At 37.9% G+C, this 19,214-nt stretch overlaps 1 protein-coding gene across 1 annotated transcript in view; it reads left to right on the top strand.

Moving 5' to 3' along the window:
- The first annotated feature begins 921 nt into the window (after positions 1–921).
- Positions 922–19,214, top strand: part of LOC142350983 (uncharacterized) — a 32,659-nt gene continuing 14,366 nt past the window's right edge. Inside the window, exon 1 of the mRNA XM_075403015.1 lies at positions 922–1,093. Within this exon, the coding sequence (XP_075259130.1) occupies positions 938–1,093 (156 nt within the window). The 5' untranslated portion in view covers positions 922–937. The remainder of the gene's footprint in view (positions 1,094–19,214) is intronic.

Raw genomic sequence — 19,214 nt, 5'->3', positions numbered from 1 at the left:
TCTGGCTAAGATACCACTAAATTTCAATTTTTTTTCTATTTTAAGGTCTTTGCCCCTTTTTTTCACGTTTTCTAGTTTGGTCACAGTATCACGTTATGGACAGTTGATATATCACATTCTTGGTTTTCACCATAAAGCAAACTCTATATATTAATATCTTTGAAGGTATAAATTTTGGTTTTAACGGCTTCGACACTACTTTCTCCAAGAATTTAATTTAAGTTTCTAATTTTGTCTTAAAATGTCGTTTTCACTTTGCTTTCAAGTCCTATGAAATCTCGTGTACAATGATTCCGCTTCATTAGCTCTTCATGGAAGAGTAGACGAGACAATATTCTGATATTATTCGATAGCCCCATCTGTTTTCCATAGTTTAAAAAAAAGGTTTCCAACTTCCCAATTATGGTTTTTTTTTATTATTTGCTGCCTGGCATCTGTAATTACAGGTCATAACTGACATTATTGGTGTGAAGGAAAGGTATCACAGGGGTTTGGTGTCACAAAGTCACAAAATCTATTGTTGTAAAAGATTTCGTTATGACTTTACTGACTTCGACACGTTTTTTTTCACAAAATTTAGTTGACAGAATCAAGAGTTAGTAGTGGACAGTGAATTTTCTCAAATCGGACCATTCAAAAATTATCGAATTCTTGAAAATGTGACAATGCTCAATGTAGTTTTGAAGCAGTCAGATGTACTTTCTGGTTTGTTCCTTCAGTCAGCTGAAAGACTAAAAGACATTTCTTTTGTAAACGCGTCGCGAATTTCTTTGCCGAAGCAATTTTTGAGTAGAACTGGAGCTCAAGATGTCTCGTTTGTTTTTGATGCCATCAGTATTAGACAGCAAACGCTTGATGAAAAGAAAGGTGTCAAAACTTTGAACGGTTTTTTTGATTCTGAGAAAGAAATCCTCACGAGCACATCAGACTCTGACAAATGCAGATCTTTTCTGTAAATGACGATTGCAGTAGAGAGGCAAATGAACTCTGGAAGCTCAACTGTGTAATTTGCATCCGTAACAAAGTTGGAGCAGACGAAGATCTTGAGAAAAGGATTTGCGATTACAAGCCAACTTCTGATCCTTCGTCAACGGTAAGCTTCTTCCAAATCTTTCTTCACAGAATATCGAAATCGAATAAGATCGAATTATTGTGTCTACTGATGTATCTAAGTGTAATCAGTTAAATTCTGTGATAATATCTGAATGGAGGTCAGATAATTGTTTCGACCTTTCTTGAGGAGGGGAGAAACTATATACTCAAATGGTTTTTTCTTCAGAACGTTTTTCGTCGATCGATATATTCATCGTAGAGAGTTGAGACTGGTATCATTAGAAAGCTCGTCCAGCTTAGAATATGGACTTAAAAAGAGTTTTTTGATTTTTGTTTCTTACAGGGAGTTATCGAGGTTTGAATTTTTGAGAAAATAGAGTGAAATGCGGTGACTTTATTCACAGTTTCCGCAAATTCCGTTGACTTTATTCACAATTTCCGAAATTCAGTCAAATTAGAAAATTTGTTAAAAATTTTTTAAAAAGTTTTGTTGATTTTTTTAAAGACAACCAAATATTGTCGACTATTTTTTTAAAAATTTTTTGTCAAAAATTCTTGCTAAATATTTCAAAATTCAACATTTTTCATCAAAAACTGCACGAAATAAGTTACTTTAGTCCACTTCGATTGAAATTGCAGGAAGTACACACCCTAACACAATCTTTGAAGACTCAAAAAGGGGCTATTTGTAATTCAACTTCCGTTGAGAGTGCTCGGTAATAAAAACTTTGCCAATTTTTGCTAACTTTACTTATTAATTATGAAAAACGCAGCAGTTATTTTGACTATTTATTTAACAAATTATCTATATCTATGAAATTCAAAAAAACGTGTTTCTAAGAGACGAACAGAATTATCGGAGCTAGTTTTGGGCCGATGTTTGGGTTGTAATCACTGTTAAGATCCAACAATAATTCAGATTGTAATCAGTCGGTCTTTTTTTAAATTAAATTAGTCGATCTTTTTTATTTTAATTAAAGAACAGAACATTTCAACTCAACGCTCAGTAGTGATAAGTCCAATTGACTTCCTACGAAGATCTAAATTAATGCATCTAGTTTTTTAATTGAAAGCTAATAGTCGTTTTGACTTTTAAAAATAATTGATTTGTAAATAAATAGTGGCTTATTTAACTTTGCCTAGTTTTTTTTCTTAGATTTGTCAATTTGTAGCTTAGTGTCGGCAAAGAAAGAATGCTTCTACTTTTTGCTAATTTAAAACTGAATTTATATTGCGCTTTTTGCCTAAATTTATGCTTTTCTGGCTATGATACCACTAGATTTCACATTTTTTCTATTTTAAGGTCGCAGAATTTAATTTAAATATTTAATTTTGTCTTAAACTGTCGTTTTTACTTTGTCTTTTTACTCTTATGAAATATCCTGTACAACGATCCCGTTTCATTAGCTCTTCATGGAGGAGTATTTGAGCCAATATTCTGATATTAGGAAATAGCTGATGGCTTTCTTGACTTTGAAAACAGCTGTTTTCAATAGTTTAAAAAAACAGTTTCTAACTTCGCAATTATGGTTTATTACTATTTGTTGCCTGGCATCCGCAATAGCAGCTCCTAAATGACATTATTTGTGTGAAGAAAGGTGTCACAGGAGATTGGTGTCACAAAATCTAATGTTTTTAAAGATTTCGTTATGACTTTACTGGCTTCGACACGGTTTTTTCACAAAAAGTTAACTAATTTCCCATTGTTGTCATATTTGACGTTCTTTTTGTGGACGTAGGACATACTCTGGATAATTGCAAATCTCACGGGCTTCCTTTGAGAGATTAAACGAACCTATTTGCAATTAATGGCTTTCATGACTTTGGAAATAATTTTCTTTTTGAGAAAAAAAACAAGTATTAAATAAATTTGCCTTTTTTCCTTTGTCTACGTGTTTTCTAGTTTCATTAGAGAGCACTCACATACTAAACTATCGTTGTTTGAAGAAGGTGCAACTGAACATATTTTGAAGGCCAAAGTATGTCTTAACGGCTTCTAAGGAGTTTTCTGTAGAGTTTTTATTGATTTTTTGTTTGTTGTCTATTTGTTGTTCTTTTTGTAACCGCATAAAAAAAAATAAATTCCGACAGTTCTTCATTCCATTCTATAGTAGCATTATTAATCGTAAACTATGCGATATTTTAGTTGATTTCTAATAGTTGTCATTACTCTGAAATCAATTGTTCTTTTTTTTTAAAAAAGTGAGCGAATTTTTCAACTTTACTGTTTTCGTTCTTTATTGTCTAATTGTTACAAAGCCTATTTGGCTAATTTTTATTATGTACTGGTCCCATATTACAAGTTATTTTGTTTAGTTTTGGTTTCATCTGACGCTATTTTGACTTTGCTATTATGTTTTGTTTTGAAAACGGACATTTTGTAATTATTTTGTAATTAGTTTTTGTAATTATGTAATGTTTTTGTTTTTTGTTTTTATGTAATAAATGTTTGTTGTTGTTGTTGTTTTATTTTGCTGTTTGTCCTGACTCGATTGCTTAATATTGGCATATCTCATCAATCTAATGCATCATTTGTTACACCACTGAGTTAATTGCTTTGGATGCTACTTTTTAGTTCATACACCATTTTTTTCTGAAAAATACTTGAATTATTGTGTTTATCTATCTTTTCCTCATTTGGTAGACACTTATGCCAAAATTTCGGACGAGCGGGGTCGTAAACTTATGTGCGATTGCACATTACCGGGCCTCCTTGTTTATTTTAAAAATCAAAGCTGTTAGCAGCATTAAAATGCTGGTATTCATGCCTTTATGTAACCCCGGTTGTTGTCGCATTGTAGATCAGGGTTAACAAACCTTTATATTATTGAGTAATGAAAAAAGTAATTCAAAAATACTTGTTTTAGAAGCAGAAAAAAGTTGGTACAGCAGCAGTGCCGGATCCTTTTAATCGTAACACGGGAAACAAATAAGGCGTAAAGGAAATTTCAATCCACATGACTAGCATCTTCAATGAACAAACTTTTAAAAAGCCTGTAAACAATAAAATTCTATTATTCTTTTTGATGGCATATGATCAGCTGAGCAATGACAGTATTTCTAAAATCAGTTTCCTATTAGCATTCAAGGAAATTGCTTCAAGCCTATTGAAATTGATATAAGGGTTTTCTGTGGTCTTTTTGGATTGCTGTTCCATTACCTTACTCACTTCCGTCTTTAAACTGCGCCTTCAAAAATTCAATTTTTGGCTATGACAACCATAGTTGTATACATTAGACAAAATGTAGGTTTTCCTATAAGTAATTTTTCCTTGAATTTTTGGTTCTGAAATTTACGTTTTATTTCACAGGACAACAACATGTTTCCAAACTTTTAAAGGGTAAACCTAAACGTTTGCAATATACCAAAAAAAACGTTGGATATAAAAATCTCAGTTTTGATAGATTAGTCACTTTTCAGAGTAGTTCATCCGGTCTAGTATTTCCCATGTAAAACTTTTTTCTATTAACTAAATGAGAATTTTTAACAGTGACTTTCAACATGGGCATGTGGACTTTTTGGTATGATGCAAAAAATGATTGTTTTGAGTAACCACACCGAGATATAGTGTATATTTAATTTGAAAACCTGGTTTTCGATACTTTATTACATATTAAAAAGATGCTTACTGTTGCATGTTTTGCTCTCTAAAGTGAGTATGCTGGTGTTTGTGGCAGTTCAAGAGTAGATAGATCAGCTGTGTACAAGTGTTATCAGTACTCTAACAAAACACTACATAGTTCTAGTGGTACTCTGATCACTTTGCTCTCTTCTTAGAGAAGTACTCTATGAAGGATACAAAAATGTAGAATAAAGACTTTTTCTTATCAAATCTCTTTTCAATTAGGAATGAATTTCTTGCATATGTTGAATTTAACTTCCTGTGGACCTAAATTGTCAATTTATTCTATTTAATTGAGCTTCTGCCTCCAAAGTCTTCGCCCCTGATAAAATTAATAGAGGAGAAGATGAGAATGTCTGTAAAAATAATTGATAATTGATTCTTTCCGTGAAATTTGGAGGCAAAATAAATTTTTTGCAATTTTGGAATATTAGAATGTAGATAGCGAATTATTTTAGCAAGCTCCCTTACGGGGCCAAAGTCAGATTAGCAAGCTAGACTATTTCAATTTTTCAAAGAACGTACTTTATTTAACCTGATAGTCAATGGGCACTGAGAAAATATAGTATTCTAAGAAGGATGCAAATAACCGTTTTTCAAAAAGAAGGCATACTTTTGTAAAAATCCACATTTTTCCACAAACGCTTCAGAGTCTTGTAAGCTGCCTGCCTTCTGAGCTACCTCGATGATGCTAGGAATTTTGCAAGCAGATAAAATTGTCGTTTTCTGTTTTGAAAATTTTGTTTGTGTCGCCTTAATTATTTTACTTATTTACTTGTATGTTTTCCATGAGCTTTTAAACAAATAGGTTTTTTACTATTCAAAGTTTCCAAATAAAATTATAAGACATTGCTGTATAATAAGAGGGGATTTGATGATAAGTAAAATTGTTTAAAAATCAAAAATTTCGCATGCGTTGTTCTGAGTGTTTACTATGATACCGGAAAGGGAAGAAGCTAGCATTTTTTTTCGCGAGAAATTCAAAACATTTATAATTAAGGGAAACAACGGATGCTCCCCTCTGCATTTTGATCACTTGATGACAGGGGAGATTGAAGTTCCTAATTAAAAAACGTGGGATTAGAAAGAATATTACGCATACACGTTTCTCACCTGCAAGGTCTGTCCCAGAGCCCATAATGCGATAATTAGAAATATTTTGTGAGGTCTGTTGATGTGACGTCCATTCATTTTGCCTGGTCGACACTAAGCTGTCAGACAAATAAAAGCTTTTTATGCATTAAAAGTGATTTGAGCAAGAAAACCAAACTAACATCCCATCGCTGGTTTCTGATCACAGACTTTGGAAAAATAAATATTTGTTCAAAAAAAATAAAATACACAGGTCATCAAAAATAAACCCGTAGCCAAGAGAATTTTTGAAAGACTTTGATTGGTTCGGAGAAAATAAAATAAAGCTAAAGTAAAAATTAATGCTTGTCGATGAGTCTTGAAAACTGTTTACAAACAGAGGATAATAAGCAATTTTCAAAAAATAACTTTTGCATTTATTGGACCAAAATTGTCTCAATATTGCAAAACATTAGTGATTGAAGTTATCGAACATGGTTTACTTAATTTTTGAGTTGAAATTTTAGTAAAAGAATGAGAGAAGTCTGTGACGAAATTACATCTTCCTCCTTTGCAAATTTCAAATTTAATTTTTCCTACAATCTCCCATTCTTGTAATTGTGCCCATGTACTCTGTTTCCGTTGCGTAGCAGTTTGTTGTGGGTGTTGTGGTTTGTTGTTTCGACTGATGTACGTTTTATTTTGCTAGTATACCGGTTAGTTGTATCTGTAACGTTGCTTTCAGTGATGAGATTATTTTGAATTCCGAGTTCTGGTTGGTTCTCATTTTGATTCATGGTATACTAGCTTTTGACAGTAAATTTTGGTGATTTTATCTCCATTTTTTGCATTTTTTGGGAGACAGATGTGTCAAAATTACTATACTATGAATCCAGTGCATTATTGACTTGTCAGATTCTTGTTTACTAACGAGGAAGACACAATTGAAAATAATTCATCTTTAAAATCAAAGTACGAGGCAGAACTGAGTATTCTTTATGACAGTGGGTAAAGTTTTCAAAATTAAAAAAAGATCTGCACGCTTAGGTTGACAGAGTTACCAAGAAGCAAAAAATGGCGACTGATGGATTGATCAAGTTAACGGAGAAGGCCCAAATTTGTAAGATGAACGAGTTTGCGTTAGAGATTGCTGTCACACTGAAGATATCACTTATTTTGCATTATTTTGCAATTATTGCAATTTGGCATTATTTTGAATTTGTCGAAAACAAATTTAGCCAAACTGGGAATAAAAACAAGCAGCTGCAAACCGAACTCAATGTTCTTAGCTCAGTCAAGCACTTCTGGAAAGCTTAATCTTAACCATCTGATGGCAAATAAGCAGAATGGATGAAATCAGTTAGTGATCCAAAAGTATATGAGACAGAACTCTGGGAAAACCAACCAGCGCGCATAATTCGCTCAGAAAAAAACTCAATCAAAAAAGTTTAACTTGAAGGCAAGTTGTATTTTTGCTTCTCAATCAAGACTATCATTATAAATATCCCACAGCCAAAATTTTTAGATAACTAATTTCTTCAATGGCCAACCTACTTAACACGCCTTAATTAGTGCGCCTGGTGTTGACCTTGCAATAGAAAACTGAAACTGTGGAAAAGTTAAGGGAGTAAAAATAAAAAGTAGCTTTTTTAAGGAAATTTACTGACCTTCATAGTCTTTAAGCCATTTATTTTTTTTTACTTTATACATCTTTGAATGAAATAATTAATTTAATGAGATGAAGTCTTCGGTTACATCCAAAGAGAAAATCACAGCCACCACATAATACGGTGCAGAAAATGATAGTTTGTTTAAAAAAAGCGTGGAGCTTTATAATAGCTCCCATAAATGTGAAAAGAAAAAAAGTTTCTGTCCTCAAGAAAAAAGTTTTCTTATCTATCAAAGACACACAGCGACATTACTGAAATTGGACAGTACTACGATGCAGTTAACTTTTTCACAACTGTCCCTTGTTTTAAACAACGATATTTATTGGACTGATGCGAAGCATCACGAAACCTATAAAGCAAGCTGAAATATGAATCTAAAATGAGCCTCATTTTTCCAAGTTCAAATACACAACAACACAACTTGCCGCGCAAACCATCAGGCAACCCATCTGCCTAGCCATTAGTCTTCCCAGATTAAATATCAGCACTTACTATTGTAAGATGCTGAATATTCTACTGAGTGTTATCTAACTCCTACAGATAACATAGAGCTTGTTTTGCTTTTCACCTGAAGCAAAAACCAGAACTAATACCTTACGAGTGGAACCTGTCGCCCGACAAAAACAACCTCTACAGTCTACAGTGATATGAACGGTGTGGTCAATTGAAGAGTAGAATTTAATCACAGTCTTAAACGAAAATTGTAAAATGACTTAATTGAAGGCAGCTGCCACTTGGAAAGAAGTAAGCTACGTTCTCATAGTTTTTGTAGTGCACTGTATGACGACCCTCTCGAGGTATTGATCAAATAGTTGGACAGACCTGGACATTGATTTTTCTCCACTTAAATACTCTAAGCTGTTTGCCGTTTGTAAAAAATTTTTGTTACAAAATTTTAATGATTTAATTCATTAAGACCTAACGCGTCTTGGTGTTTCAAATCTTTCAACTTTGAATCTGATTTCAAAAGCTTTTGTCACCTTAAAAACGCTGAGCTAGTTTTTTCGTCCAATATTAAGGTATCTAAGACCACGTACACAATACAAAAGGATTTGAGCAAGTCAACTTTATTGGGTTTCTGGGAGAGTGCCAACTTATAGGCCAAAATGCATGCCTCAACCAAAATTTCAAGATGCTACAATCAAGCCAGAAATAGATAAACATGTATCTCAGTAACAAAAAACAAAATCGTTTCAAAAAATTTTTGCTTAAGATTCACAGCAGCAGAATACTTCAGAGCAAAAATTTTAATTTTAAACAAAGCACTTAACAACTGAGCTGTCGTCGCAGGGCAGGCACAGGTGGCAAATTGTCATGATTTAGAAAAAGGTCTCTAACTTGTCAAATTTGAATGGGAAAAGACTCCAAACCATCGGGCCAAACGGAGAAAAGACTGTAAGTCATTGAAATAAAGCAAAAAAAACTTCAACACATCAATCTGAAATACTAAAGACATCGGCCTGGCCATACGCAAACATGCACCAATAAGAGAACTATCTTTGATTAGTACCTAAAGTCACTTCACTGTTGTGGTATTGGAACATAAATATCTCCACTCAATGATTTCAGATGAGATATTATGCAGCGATAAAACAGTGAGAGTATTTGGTCAGGATGTGTACCATACCAGCCCCGTTAGAAAACTTGCTTGCGGCGTGGAACTAATTGCTTTCGCAGCTCACGTACTCTATTTGTGTTGTGTTCCTTTTGTGCTCAAGAATTCTGCTGTGTAGGTATGTTTTTCGTTTTGTATTGTCTTTGTGAACATGCTCTTTTGTGATAGTTTCACTATACTGTGGCTCAAGCGCCTCATTAACTTGTCCGATTCATGTCTATAGCCAAGTAAGACAAAATTGAACTTCTCTTATTTGTAAAATCAAAGCACGAGGCAGATCTGAGTAATCTTTTTGACATTGCGGAACTTTTTCTAAAACAGAAAATATCGAATTGCTGGAGTTGATATGGTTGCCAAGAAGTAAACACATGAGGGGATACGATTGACGGATTGATCATGTTAATGGAGAAGGCCCAAGTTGGTAAGATGAACAAACGGTCATCAGAGAGATTGTTGTCATACTGGAGATATCGTTAGTCCAGTTGGAAAGACGATCTCAAAGACATTATTTTGACTTTGTCGGAAACAGATTGCTCGAAACTAGGAGTATTAACAAGCTGCTGTCAAATCAAACTCAACATTTTTTATAGTCAAGCACTTCTAGTAAGCCTAAACATAAACATGTGATGGCAAATAAGCAGACTGGATGAAATGTGGCAGCAGTTCACAGATCCAAAAGAACACGAGACAGATCGGTTGGATAAACAAACCAGTGCAGAGTATTCCCTCAAGAAAAAACTCAATCAAAAATGTTCAAATTGAAGGTGAAACCTGTTCATATTTTGATAGTTTTTGTGCGTCTTAATCTTTTTTGTGTTATTATAAAATTCCCACAGGCCAAATTTTAGTTCTAAACGAATTATGTAAAATTGATATAATTGAAGACAGTTGCAACTTGACAGTTGCAGTGCACAGTAAAGACAGCCTCAGGGCATTGATCTGATAGTTGGCCAGATCTAGATATAGAGTTTTGTCCACTTAAATACACTAAGCAAATTTTTGTTGCTAAATTGTCGTGATTTTTTCCATTTAGACCTAACGCGTCTTAATGTTTCAAACCTTTCATCTAAATCCAAGATATCTTAAAAAAGGCTGTGCTAAACTTTTCGTCCAATGTGAAAGTATCTAAAACCCTGTAACAAAAACAGAAGGGTTTTAATAACCCAACACTATTAGAGTTCCAATCAGAAAACCACAGTGCATGACTCAATCAAATTTGCAAAATACTACAACCAAGCCAGAAAGAGATATAGTTGTAACTCAGTAACAAAAAAAATATCGTTTCAAATTTAATTCGCTTCAAATTCACAGTAGCACAATTCTTTAGAGCAAATTTTTAAAATTTAAACAAAGCAAACTATTAACTGAGCAGTCGGCATTTGGCAGGCACAGGTGGTAAATTGTCATGATTTGAAGAAATGTCTCCAACGTCTCAGGTTTGATTGGGAAAAGACTCCAAAGCATATGGCCAAACGGAGAAAAGACCCTAAATCATTGAAATGAAGAAAAGAACTTTAACACATCAAGCTGAAATACTAAAAACAACCAGAGAAGCACTTTATATTCAGTACTGAAGCCACTTGAAACCTCCACGCAATGATTTGAGATCAGACTTTATATAGCTTCAAAACGGTGAAAGTATTTGGAAAGGATGTGTACCATACCAGCCCCGTTAGAAAACCTGCTTGCGGTGTAGAACTAATTGCTTTTGCATCTCACTTACTCTATTTGTGTTTAGGGAGGAGTGTTGTTGTTGTTGGTTGTAGGTATAATTTTTGTTTTTTATTGTGTTTGTGAAGAAACTCCGATGAGTTATTTTTACATTATTGTGACTCAGGCGCCTCATTAACATGTCCGATTCATGTCTACTACCGAGGAAAAATTATCATCATTTTAGGTTGAAGACAAAATGTAACTACTCAAATATCACGTTTCATCATTTGTAGAACTGAAGTCCTTAAAACAGCCTGCAAAAGCCAACTTACTTAGGTTGTTGTCGCAGAAGCGTTATGTTCTTCAAGTATCCGTTGCTGGAATCAGTGCGTTAAGGGGAGTGTTTTCCATCGCAGTATCACCTACCAACAGCAACAAAAATGGGAAATCCTTGTTGGGTACTAAACAGTGCTGGCAAATTTAATGGCTCGTCCCGTAACTTTTTGATAACGGACCCGGAATTTCTCCAGCGCAACTTTTTTGACCTATTCCCGAAGACAAGAAAATTCTTGCCGGTCAGTAATCAACTGCGTGAACAGCCAGATTAGTGTGCCTTTTGCAGCAGCAAATGTTTTACCCTATCAGAACACATGTAAAATTTTTTCTTCCAGGGCTTCACCTACTTAATCAAAAATTGCACTGCAAGGGACCGCTTGACCAGAACCCCGGCACCTCAGTAGCTAGTTTTGAAAACCTCTGCATGCACATTCACTTAGGTTCGGTATAATTGCCAGAGAGAAATTGCGATAGATCTGAGGTATTGATACATTCTACCTACCTGTTTTGTGATTTTGAGCTTACTAAGTTTGCAAAATTGATGCAGCTGCTGAACTTATCAAACCAAAACTTACCAACCAGTTCAAAGGCCGATCCAGAGTTGAATCATGGTACCCAACAACCTGGACGATAAACTCTCAGAAGTCAAGGAGCCGGCTGACATTGTAGGTGAAATTAATATAGCAGTACAAGAAGGGACAGCTTCATTTCAACACAATGATCTCAACACACAGAGTTCAAAGCCAAGAGAGAACGTGTAAGGTATTAGATGTCAGCAAATGGAGATCTAGAGAAGAAAGTATTGCAAAATTTTTAACCGACCGCAAACAAGTATGGAAGAGTCAAACGAGAGATATGTAAGGTAACCTATTTAACGATACACTTCCAGTGTGTACGATATATTCAGTTGATGAAAACTACATCTCGTGGCAAGTCTTAGGACGCTACAAAAGCGATTTCACTTTTATAAAAACAGTCCTCTTCATATTGAATTCTCTGAGACCAGCATTTTAACAACCCCTCCCACTTTCGAATTACCAGTCATAAGGTTTCTATAAACCGAGCGAGGTGGACTTCACCAATCAAAGCCTTCACATTAAAAACGCTTTCATTAATTGCATCAAAATTGTAATCAGTAAAATAAATGTACTAGATTTAATTCATTTTTTAAAAAAAATAATGAAAATATTAGTAGCTTGAATCGAAATCTCCGATGCGGTGAAAAATTTTACAAAGATTTTATCGACAAGCAAGATGAAGAGGAGCCAGCCAGTCCACTCGGGCCAACCAGAGTCATCGGCAGCTGCACCCAACAGCCTCCAGTGTTCTGCCAGCAGAACCAGCTTGCAGTAGACCCCCACTACTGCCCTCGAAGAGCCAGCAAGCCCACTCAGGGCAGCTTGAGTCATCAGCAGCTACAACCAACACCCTCCAGTGTTCTGCCAGCAGAACGAGCTGGCAGTAGAGCCCCACTACTGCCCTCTAACAGCCAGCCAGCCTACTCAGGCCAACCTGAGTCATCAGCAGCTGCACCCAACAGCCTCCAGTGTTCTGCCATTAGAACCAAATTGCAGCAGAGACCCTTTTACTGCTTATCACTAATTGTCCCCCAGGGACCCACAAGTGACTTACACGTGACTTCAAAAAATCACTAATTGTCATCCAGAATCACCCGCTGTCCCCCATTGACCCCCCAATTGACCTACAAAAGTCACCCGCTATCCCCCAGAGACCCCTAAGTGACTTCCAAAAATCACTAATTGTCCCCCAAGGACCCCCCAAGTGACCTACAAAAGTCACCCGCTATCCCCCAGAGACCCCTAAGTGACTTCCAAAAATCACTAATTGTCCTACAGGGACCCACCAAGTGACCTACAAAAGACACCCACTATCCCTCAGAGACCCCTAAGTGACTTCCAAAAATCACTAATTGTCCTCCAGGGACACCCCAAATGACCTACAAAGTTCAATTTCTGTCCTCCAGGGACCACCCAAGTGACCTACAAAAGTCACCCTCTGTCCTCCAGGGACCCCACAGGTGACTTCCAAAAATTACAAATTGGTTTCCAGTGACCCTCTAAGTGACCTACGAAAGTCACCAATTGACCTCCAGGGACCCTCAAAGTGACTTCCAAAGATCACTAAATGTCCTCCAGGGACCCCCTAATTGACCTCCAAAATATCAAATGGTCGCCCCACTTGACCTCTAAGTGACCTCTAAAAGGTCAAACGGTAACCAAACTTGACCTCCTAAAAGGTCAAATAGTCACCCCATTTGAACCCTAAAATGCTAAACAGTCACCCAACTCGACCTCTAAGTGACCTCTAAAGTCAAACAGTCAACCCACTTGACCTCTAAGTGAACTCTAAAGTTCAAACAGTCACCCCACTTGACACCTAAATGACCTCAAAAAGGCCCAAAGTTGACAACACTTGACCCCTAAGAGGTCAAACCACTTGACTTCTAATGGGTCAACCCACTTGACACCTAATAGGTCAATTCACTTAACCTTTAATAGGTCAAATTACATGACCTCTTATAGGTCAAACCACGTGACCTCTAATATGTCAAACCACTCGACCGCTAATAGGTCCAACCATTTGACCTCTAATAGGTCAAAATGCTTGACCACTTATAGGTCAAACCACTTGACCTCTAATAGGTAAAATCACTTGAACTCTAATAGGTCAAACCACTTGACCTCTCAGTGACCTCTAAAGTGTCAAAAGTCATCTCACGTTACCTCTAAGTTACCTGTAAAATGTCAAAAATTCACTCGTTGTGAACTTCAAGGGGCCTATATTGACTTCAAATGACCTTTCAACTTCCTCTAAAGTTCAGAAAGTCAGGCGAACAAAGAAAATTGTAGGTCTAAAGCCATCAATAGTTGGAAAATTTAGATTGTTTCACCGAAAACTAAGCATGAGCTCAAACGGGAGCTAGAATTTCAAATACACTCAGGTCTGGAACCGGAAGTTGTGTCCGTAACACAGGATGAATTCAAGAAAACAATATCAAAACTAGATGAGCTTTTCGACCAGCTTACACAGTCGGAAAACGTGGTCGTTGAAGACTCTCTCAACGATGCAGCAGGCTTGACAAAAATAAAAGTTGGAGTAGCACAAACTGTAAAGAAGCATGAACTTTCTTTCCGAAACACTTCAACGCGTCCAAGCAGCGCCGCTTCATCACGCAGCAATCGAAAACCTGGTCCCTCTGCACCGGGTGTTGTTCTCTCTGCACTGGGAGTCTCCGGGTGTTGTTCAAAGTATGCGAGATACTGACAACAACAACAAATCAATGATTTGGCAGAACAGCAGTCAACATCCAACCCGATTACTATCCACAGTCAAGTGCACTCCTCCATGGGAGTTTTGCAAAAAACTCTAATAGAGTCAATAGTACTGGTGTACAGAAAAGTTTGCAGCCATCAGCACAGGAAAAAACAGATTCTGAAAACGTAGCAAGAAATCAACATCAGCCCCTTCAACCAATAGAACCATTTGTGAATCCAACAATTGTTTCGCAGAGCTCTTTGGTGCAACTTGTGTTTTCCCTCAATTGCCATCAGCTTCAAATTTTTGTCTGCCAGTTTTTAGTGGAACACTTCCTCCGGCTGGAAACCCCTTCGCTCCTCCCAGGCCCATTAATAACACTGGCCTCTTTGTAAATATACATGATCATAGAACATCTGTTCCAGATTCTTTTGCCAATCATTTCCCAACGTCAAGCGATTCCGGCCCATTTCAGCGATATTGCCCAAACCATTAGTCAAACTTTGCCAATGGTAGTTTTGAGCCCTCAAAGGTTACCCCTCGTTGACCTGTTTACCCGAGCAACCAAAGCTTTGGTAATCAGAACGCCATCCCATATCAACAACGGAACATCCACCGCTCAGTGGAACGAATGGAGCAGCTTGTTTTCTTCGACCATCCACAACAACCAAGACATCACTGACACTGAAGGAACGAGCTTTTTGCAAAGTTTAATCATTGGGCAGGCAAAAAATTGCATATCAGGTTTTCTTTGCAACCCAAACAATAACTCTTCTGCTCTTCAAGAGCTCAACAGATGCTTTGGAAACCCGCAAATGATTTCGGTGCTTTAACAAAAGAACTAGAAGCTTTCCAAAGACCAACTATGAATCACCACGCAGCTTTGATAGCTTTCGCTTCGCTGTTAAGAAGAGTAGTTCGGAAATTTGCCTCACATGGCTTCAGTGCCGACCTAAATTCTACGTACTTGCTAAGGATAGCCCAAGATAAGCTACCAAACCCACTCAAGCTGTATGAACCGAACATATTGTTGAAAACGACTGGACAAATCAAAGTTTCGCTGAGCTTTTCGATTGGATGGATCAGAACCAACAACAGGGTTCAAGTTCCTTCAACAATCGGAAGAAAAACCAAAATCGTACGAATTTCCCAGGAAGTAAAAGCTCTAACCCCTGCAATAAACGCTCTGAAATTAATAGTACAGCAAATAGAAACATTGGTAATGCAAAAACTCAGCAGTGGATGGATAACAGTAGCGACAACACAAAAGGATGCTTTTCTTTCTCTGTTCCAAAGCAGACTCTGAGAAATGCAACGTTAAGCAGGAGCAAGATAAAATGTACGCTTGATCATCAAGATAACTATATTGGCAACTATCCGCGATTTCTCAGTCTGGATGCCAGCAGACGCCATAGCGAAGTAAAGAAGAAGTCGTTGTGCTTCATTTGCCTAAGTGCCAGTCACACGGGCAAAAACTTCACGTCAAAAGTCTGCTGACATTGCAATGGCATATACCATAGCCTTCTCCCAACAGACAGACAAAAACGCCCCGATCTACTGACTTGAGAGAAATTGATCTGCCAATGTTTGAACCACAGGACCAACCAGACAAAAACAGTAACATTCCAACTCAGGTTTACCATCCTGGTTTCCTATCACGAAGGAGAAATCAGCTACAGGTGATACCTGTCACTCTGTTTGAATTGATAACAAGAACCATAAATGTTATGCCATTCTGGACAATGATAGCACCATTTTATACGTCCTCAACGTTGCTCCTGACAAGGTAGGGGCTCCAAAAACTTCAGAATTTGATCTGAGTGCGTCGCACGGATTCGACGAATCCGTCATGCACGCAAATCTTTTTCAATTGGACATTGGAAAGTACAATTGCGATCAACCACTCTTCCGTTTAAACTATGTTCATGCAGTGTGTAATTGGTCTTTCAACGGTGAACCTATGAACGATTTGAACGAAGCGTGTTCGTCCTACCCTCATCTTGTTGACGCTACCCAATACATCTTCGAAAGCGAATTCCTGCAAACACCCTCATGAAGCCCCAATGCTTTACGCAATCTTCTTGAATGGACAATAAAAGGACCAATTAAGCGAAAACGTGGGCCTATTCGAAAAGAAACACACATCGTGTCCCATAGTTATGGAGCCTTTGACCATGCACTAAACTTAAATATTGATACTGAAAGACATTTCCATCTCAGTGGGTGTGTGACCAGTTTCTGGAAAATAGAGAATAGAGGAACCAAATTTCCAGAAATTGAAGATACTTCAACAGACAGTAAAAGAGCAGTTCAAAAATTACAATATACAATCCATCATAACGGAGACAGATATGCAATTGTTTTACTTTGGAAACAGGACAGTAAATTAGAAAACAAATATCCGGTTGCCAAAGCACTGCTTGACAGCTTTCAGCGCCGACTCAAAAAGATATTGAGTTGAAACAGATGTATGAGACAATTTTTATTACAGATTTGGAGAAAAGTTATGTCAACTCCTTAACTGTCTCAAATCCAGCACACTAGAAGATTTGGCACCTTCCCCATCACCCCGTCACCAACCCCAACAAACTCGAGAAAGTCAGGCGTGTTGCAAACGCCGCATCTGTTTTGCAAGAAGCAATCGCTAAAGAAAAAGCTTACTACTCCGCTTTCGCCAGGATCCTTTTGCAGTAATGGCAGATATAGAGGCTAGGTTTATGCCGGATTGCACACGAACAGAAGATCAGCCTTGTCTCCGTTTTCTTTGGCCGCCAAAGAACTCTATACAGCAGTTCCGGTACACCTTTGGAGCCAGATGTTCACCAACTACAGCAAAATTAGTGCTCCAACAAACAACAGAAGACTTTGAAAACACTGCTACAACCAAAGTTTTAATACTTAACAGTTTTTACATGGAGGACTTTGTACAATCGTTGGAAGTGGATGATGTTTTTTGGCTTCTTGAGAGTTTACACCAAGAGCAATCTGGCCGCTGGGACGAGTCATCGGGACTTTCACCAGCCCCGACAACATAGCTAGGTCATTAGAGGTTAAGACCGCTGTAGGCAAATTAAATAGAACAGCAGTAAAACTTGGATAGAGCAATATCTAAGTATGCCAGCAATTGCAATGCCAAGATGTTTTGTTTCTCCGAAGGAACCATCTCCGATAAACCAATTACATTGCTTTTGTAATGCCTTACAGTTGGCTTATGGAGCAGTCATATACATCAGATCTCTGTCAGCTAACACCACAACTGGGTTTGTTATAGCTAGAGCTAAAGTTGCGCCACTAAAACAAATCAGCATGCCGAAACGTGATTCGAAAGCAGCAGTTCTAGGATGCAGACTAATGCAATTTGTTTCCAAGCAGCTAACCATACCAGCTCTTTCGGAATACTTTTGGAGCGACAGTAAAGCTGTCTTTGCCAGAATCAAAAGCAAAGACAACTTGTAAACCTCAATTGCAAATGGAGTGCAAGAAATCCGCAACAACACAGATATCACTAAGTGGCAGAATAGCAGCGGAGAACTCAACCCCGCAGACCAGGTCTCCCGTGAAATACCATTTTGTGACCTCAAAGTGATCTGGCTAACACCAACAGCTTTCCTAAGTAATCCCGAAGCCATTGGAAGAACTCCCTGAGTAATAAGGAGGAGACGAACGTCACAATGGAAAGATGAATGTCTTATTGACGTCAGCAGTTTCTTAAAGTGGACAAAACTAATGCCCTCTATGGCGTTTGCCATAAGGTTCATTAAGAATCTCAGATCGAAACAAAGAGGCAAACTAGAACTCGACGACATTAACGAAACAAGAAATTATTTCTTCAGAAAATCGCAAGAGAATTCCTTCAACGACGCCATCAAAGACATCAAAAAACACTGGCATTTGTCACAGAAAGATCGTCTGCTCTGTTTGTCTCCTTTCTTTGAAGGTGGACTTCTTCGCGTTGGTGGCAGAACAAAACGAAGCTCGCTACCCTTTGACGCCCAGCACCCCATCATCCTGGACTCTAAAGAGCACATTATTCAACTCCACATACAGAAATTCCACAAAATTTGTATGCACTTTGGAGTTGAACTCATCCGCAACTACATACAACAGAGATGCCACATTCTTGGAATCAGAGCCTTCCAGAGAAGTTTGGCCTTCAAATGTTTCAACTGTTGCCGCCACGGAGCACAGGAACGACAGCCACCAATGGCCGACCTGCCAGACATACGTTTGCAGGAAACGCAGTCACCAGTCATCAATGTCAGCGTTGACTACCTAGGACAGTTTGCCGTAGTTAATCGAGATGCAGAAGTGAAGACCTACATGTGCTTATTCACTAGCTTGGTTACAAGAGCAATTCACCTGGAAGTTGCAGAGGACCTCATCACAGACAGGTGTTTGACAGCAATCCGACGCTCCATCTCTCAACGCTGCCCACCGCGCGTGTTCTTGTCAGACAACGGATCCAACTTCCTTGGAGCAAGAAGGCAGATCAGAAGAAGAACGCTGCTGTTGGACCACGACTGCACCAAAGTTCAGCTACTGAACCAGTCTGTCGAATGGAAGCTCAAACCTCCTTCTGCTCTTCACTTCGGTGGGGCGTGGGAGAGACTCGTTCAGTGTGTCAAACAAGCTCTGCTCTTGAACCACGGTTCGGCAAAACTCACCTCAGATATCTTTACCAAGATCGTCAGTGAAGCCGAGTGTCTTGTCAACTCGAGTCAACTCACCCACGTGGGAAGCAACCACCAGGACGACAAACCACTTACCCAAAACCACTTTTTGCTTTTAAGGCACTTCTGCAATTTTCCTGGAGCCGTTTTCAACGAGACTCTTACCTTGAAGAATTCGGCATGGACACAGGTGAAGCAAAGACTTCAGCCGATTTGGAAGAGGCTGCTAACCGAGTATGTTCCTTCGC

This window comes from Convolutriloba macropyga, chromosome 12 (genome assembly GCF_964194025.1).
Source record: "Convolutriloba macropyga chromosome 12, txConMacr16.3, whole genome shotgun sequence".
Classification (NCBI taxonomy): Eukaryota; Metazoa; Xenacoelomorpha; order Acoela; family Convolutidae; genus Convolutriloba; species Convolutriloba macropyga.
This window is presented reverse-complemented; position numbering and strand designations above follow the sequence as displayed.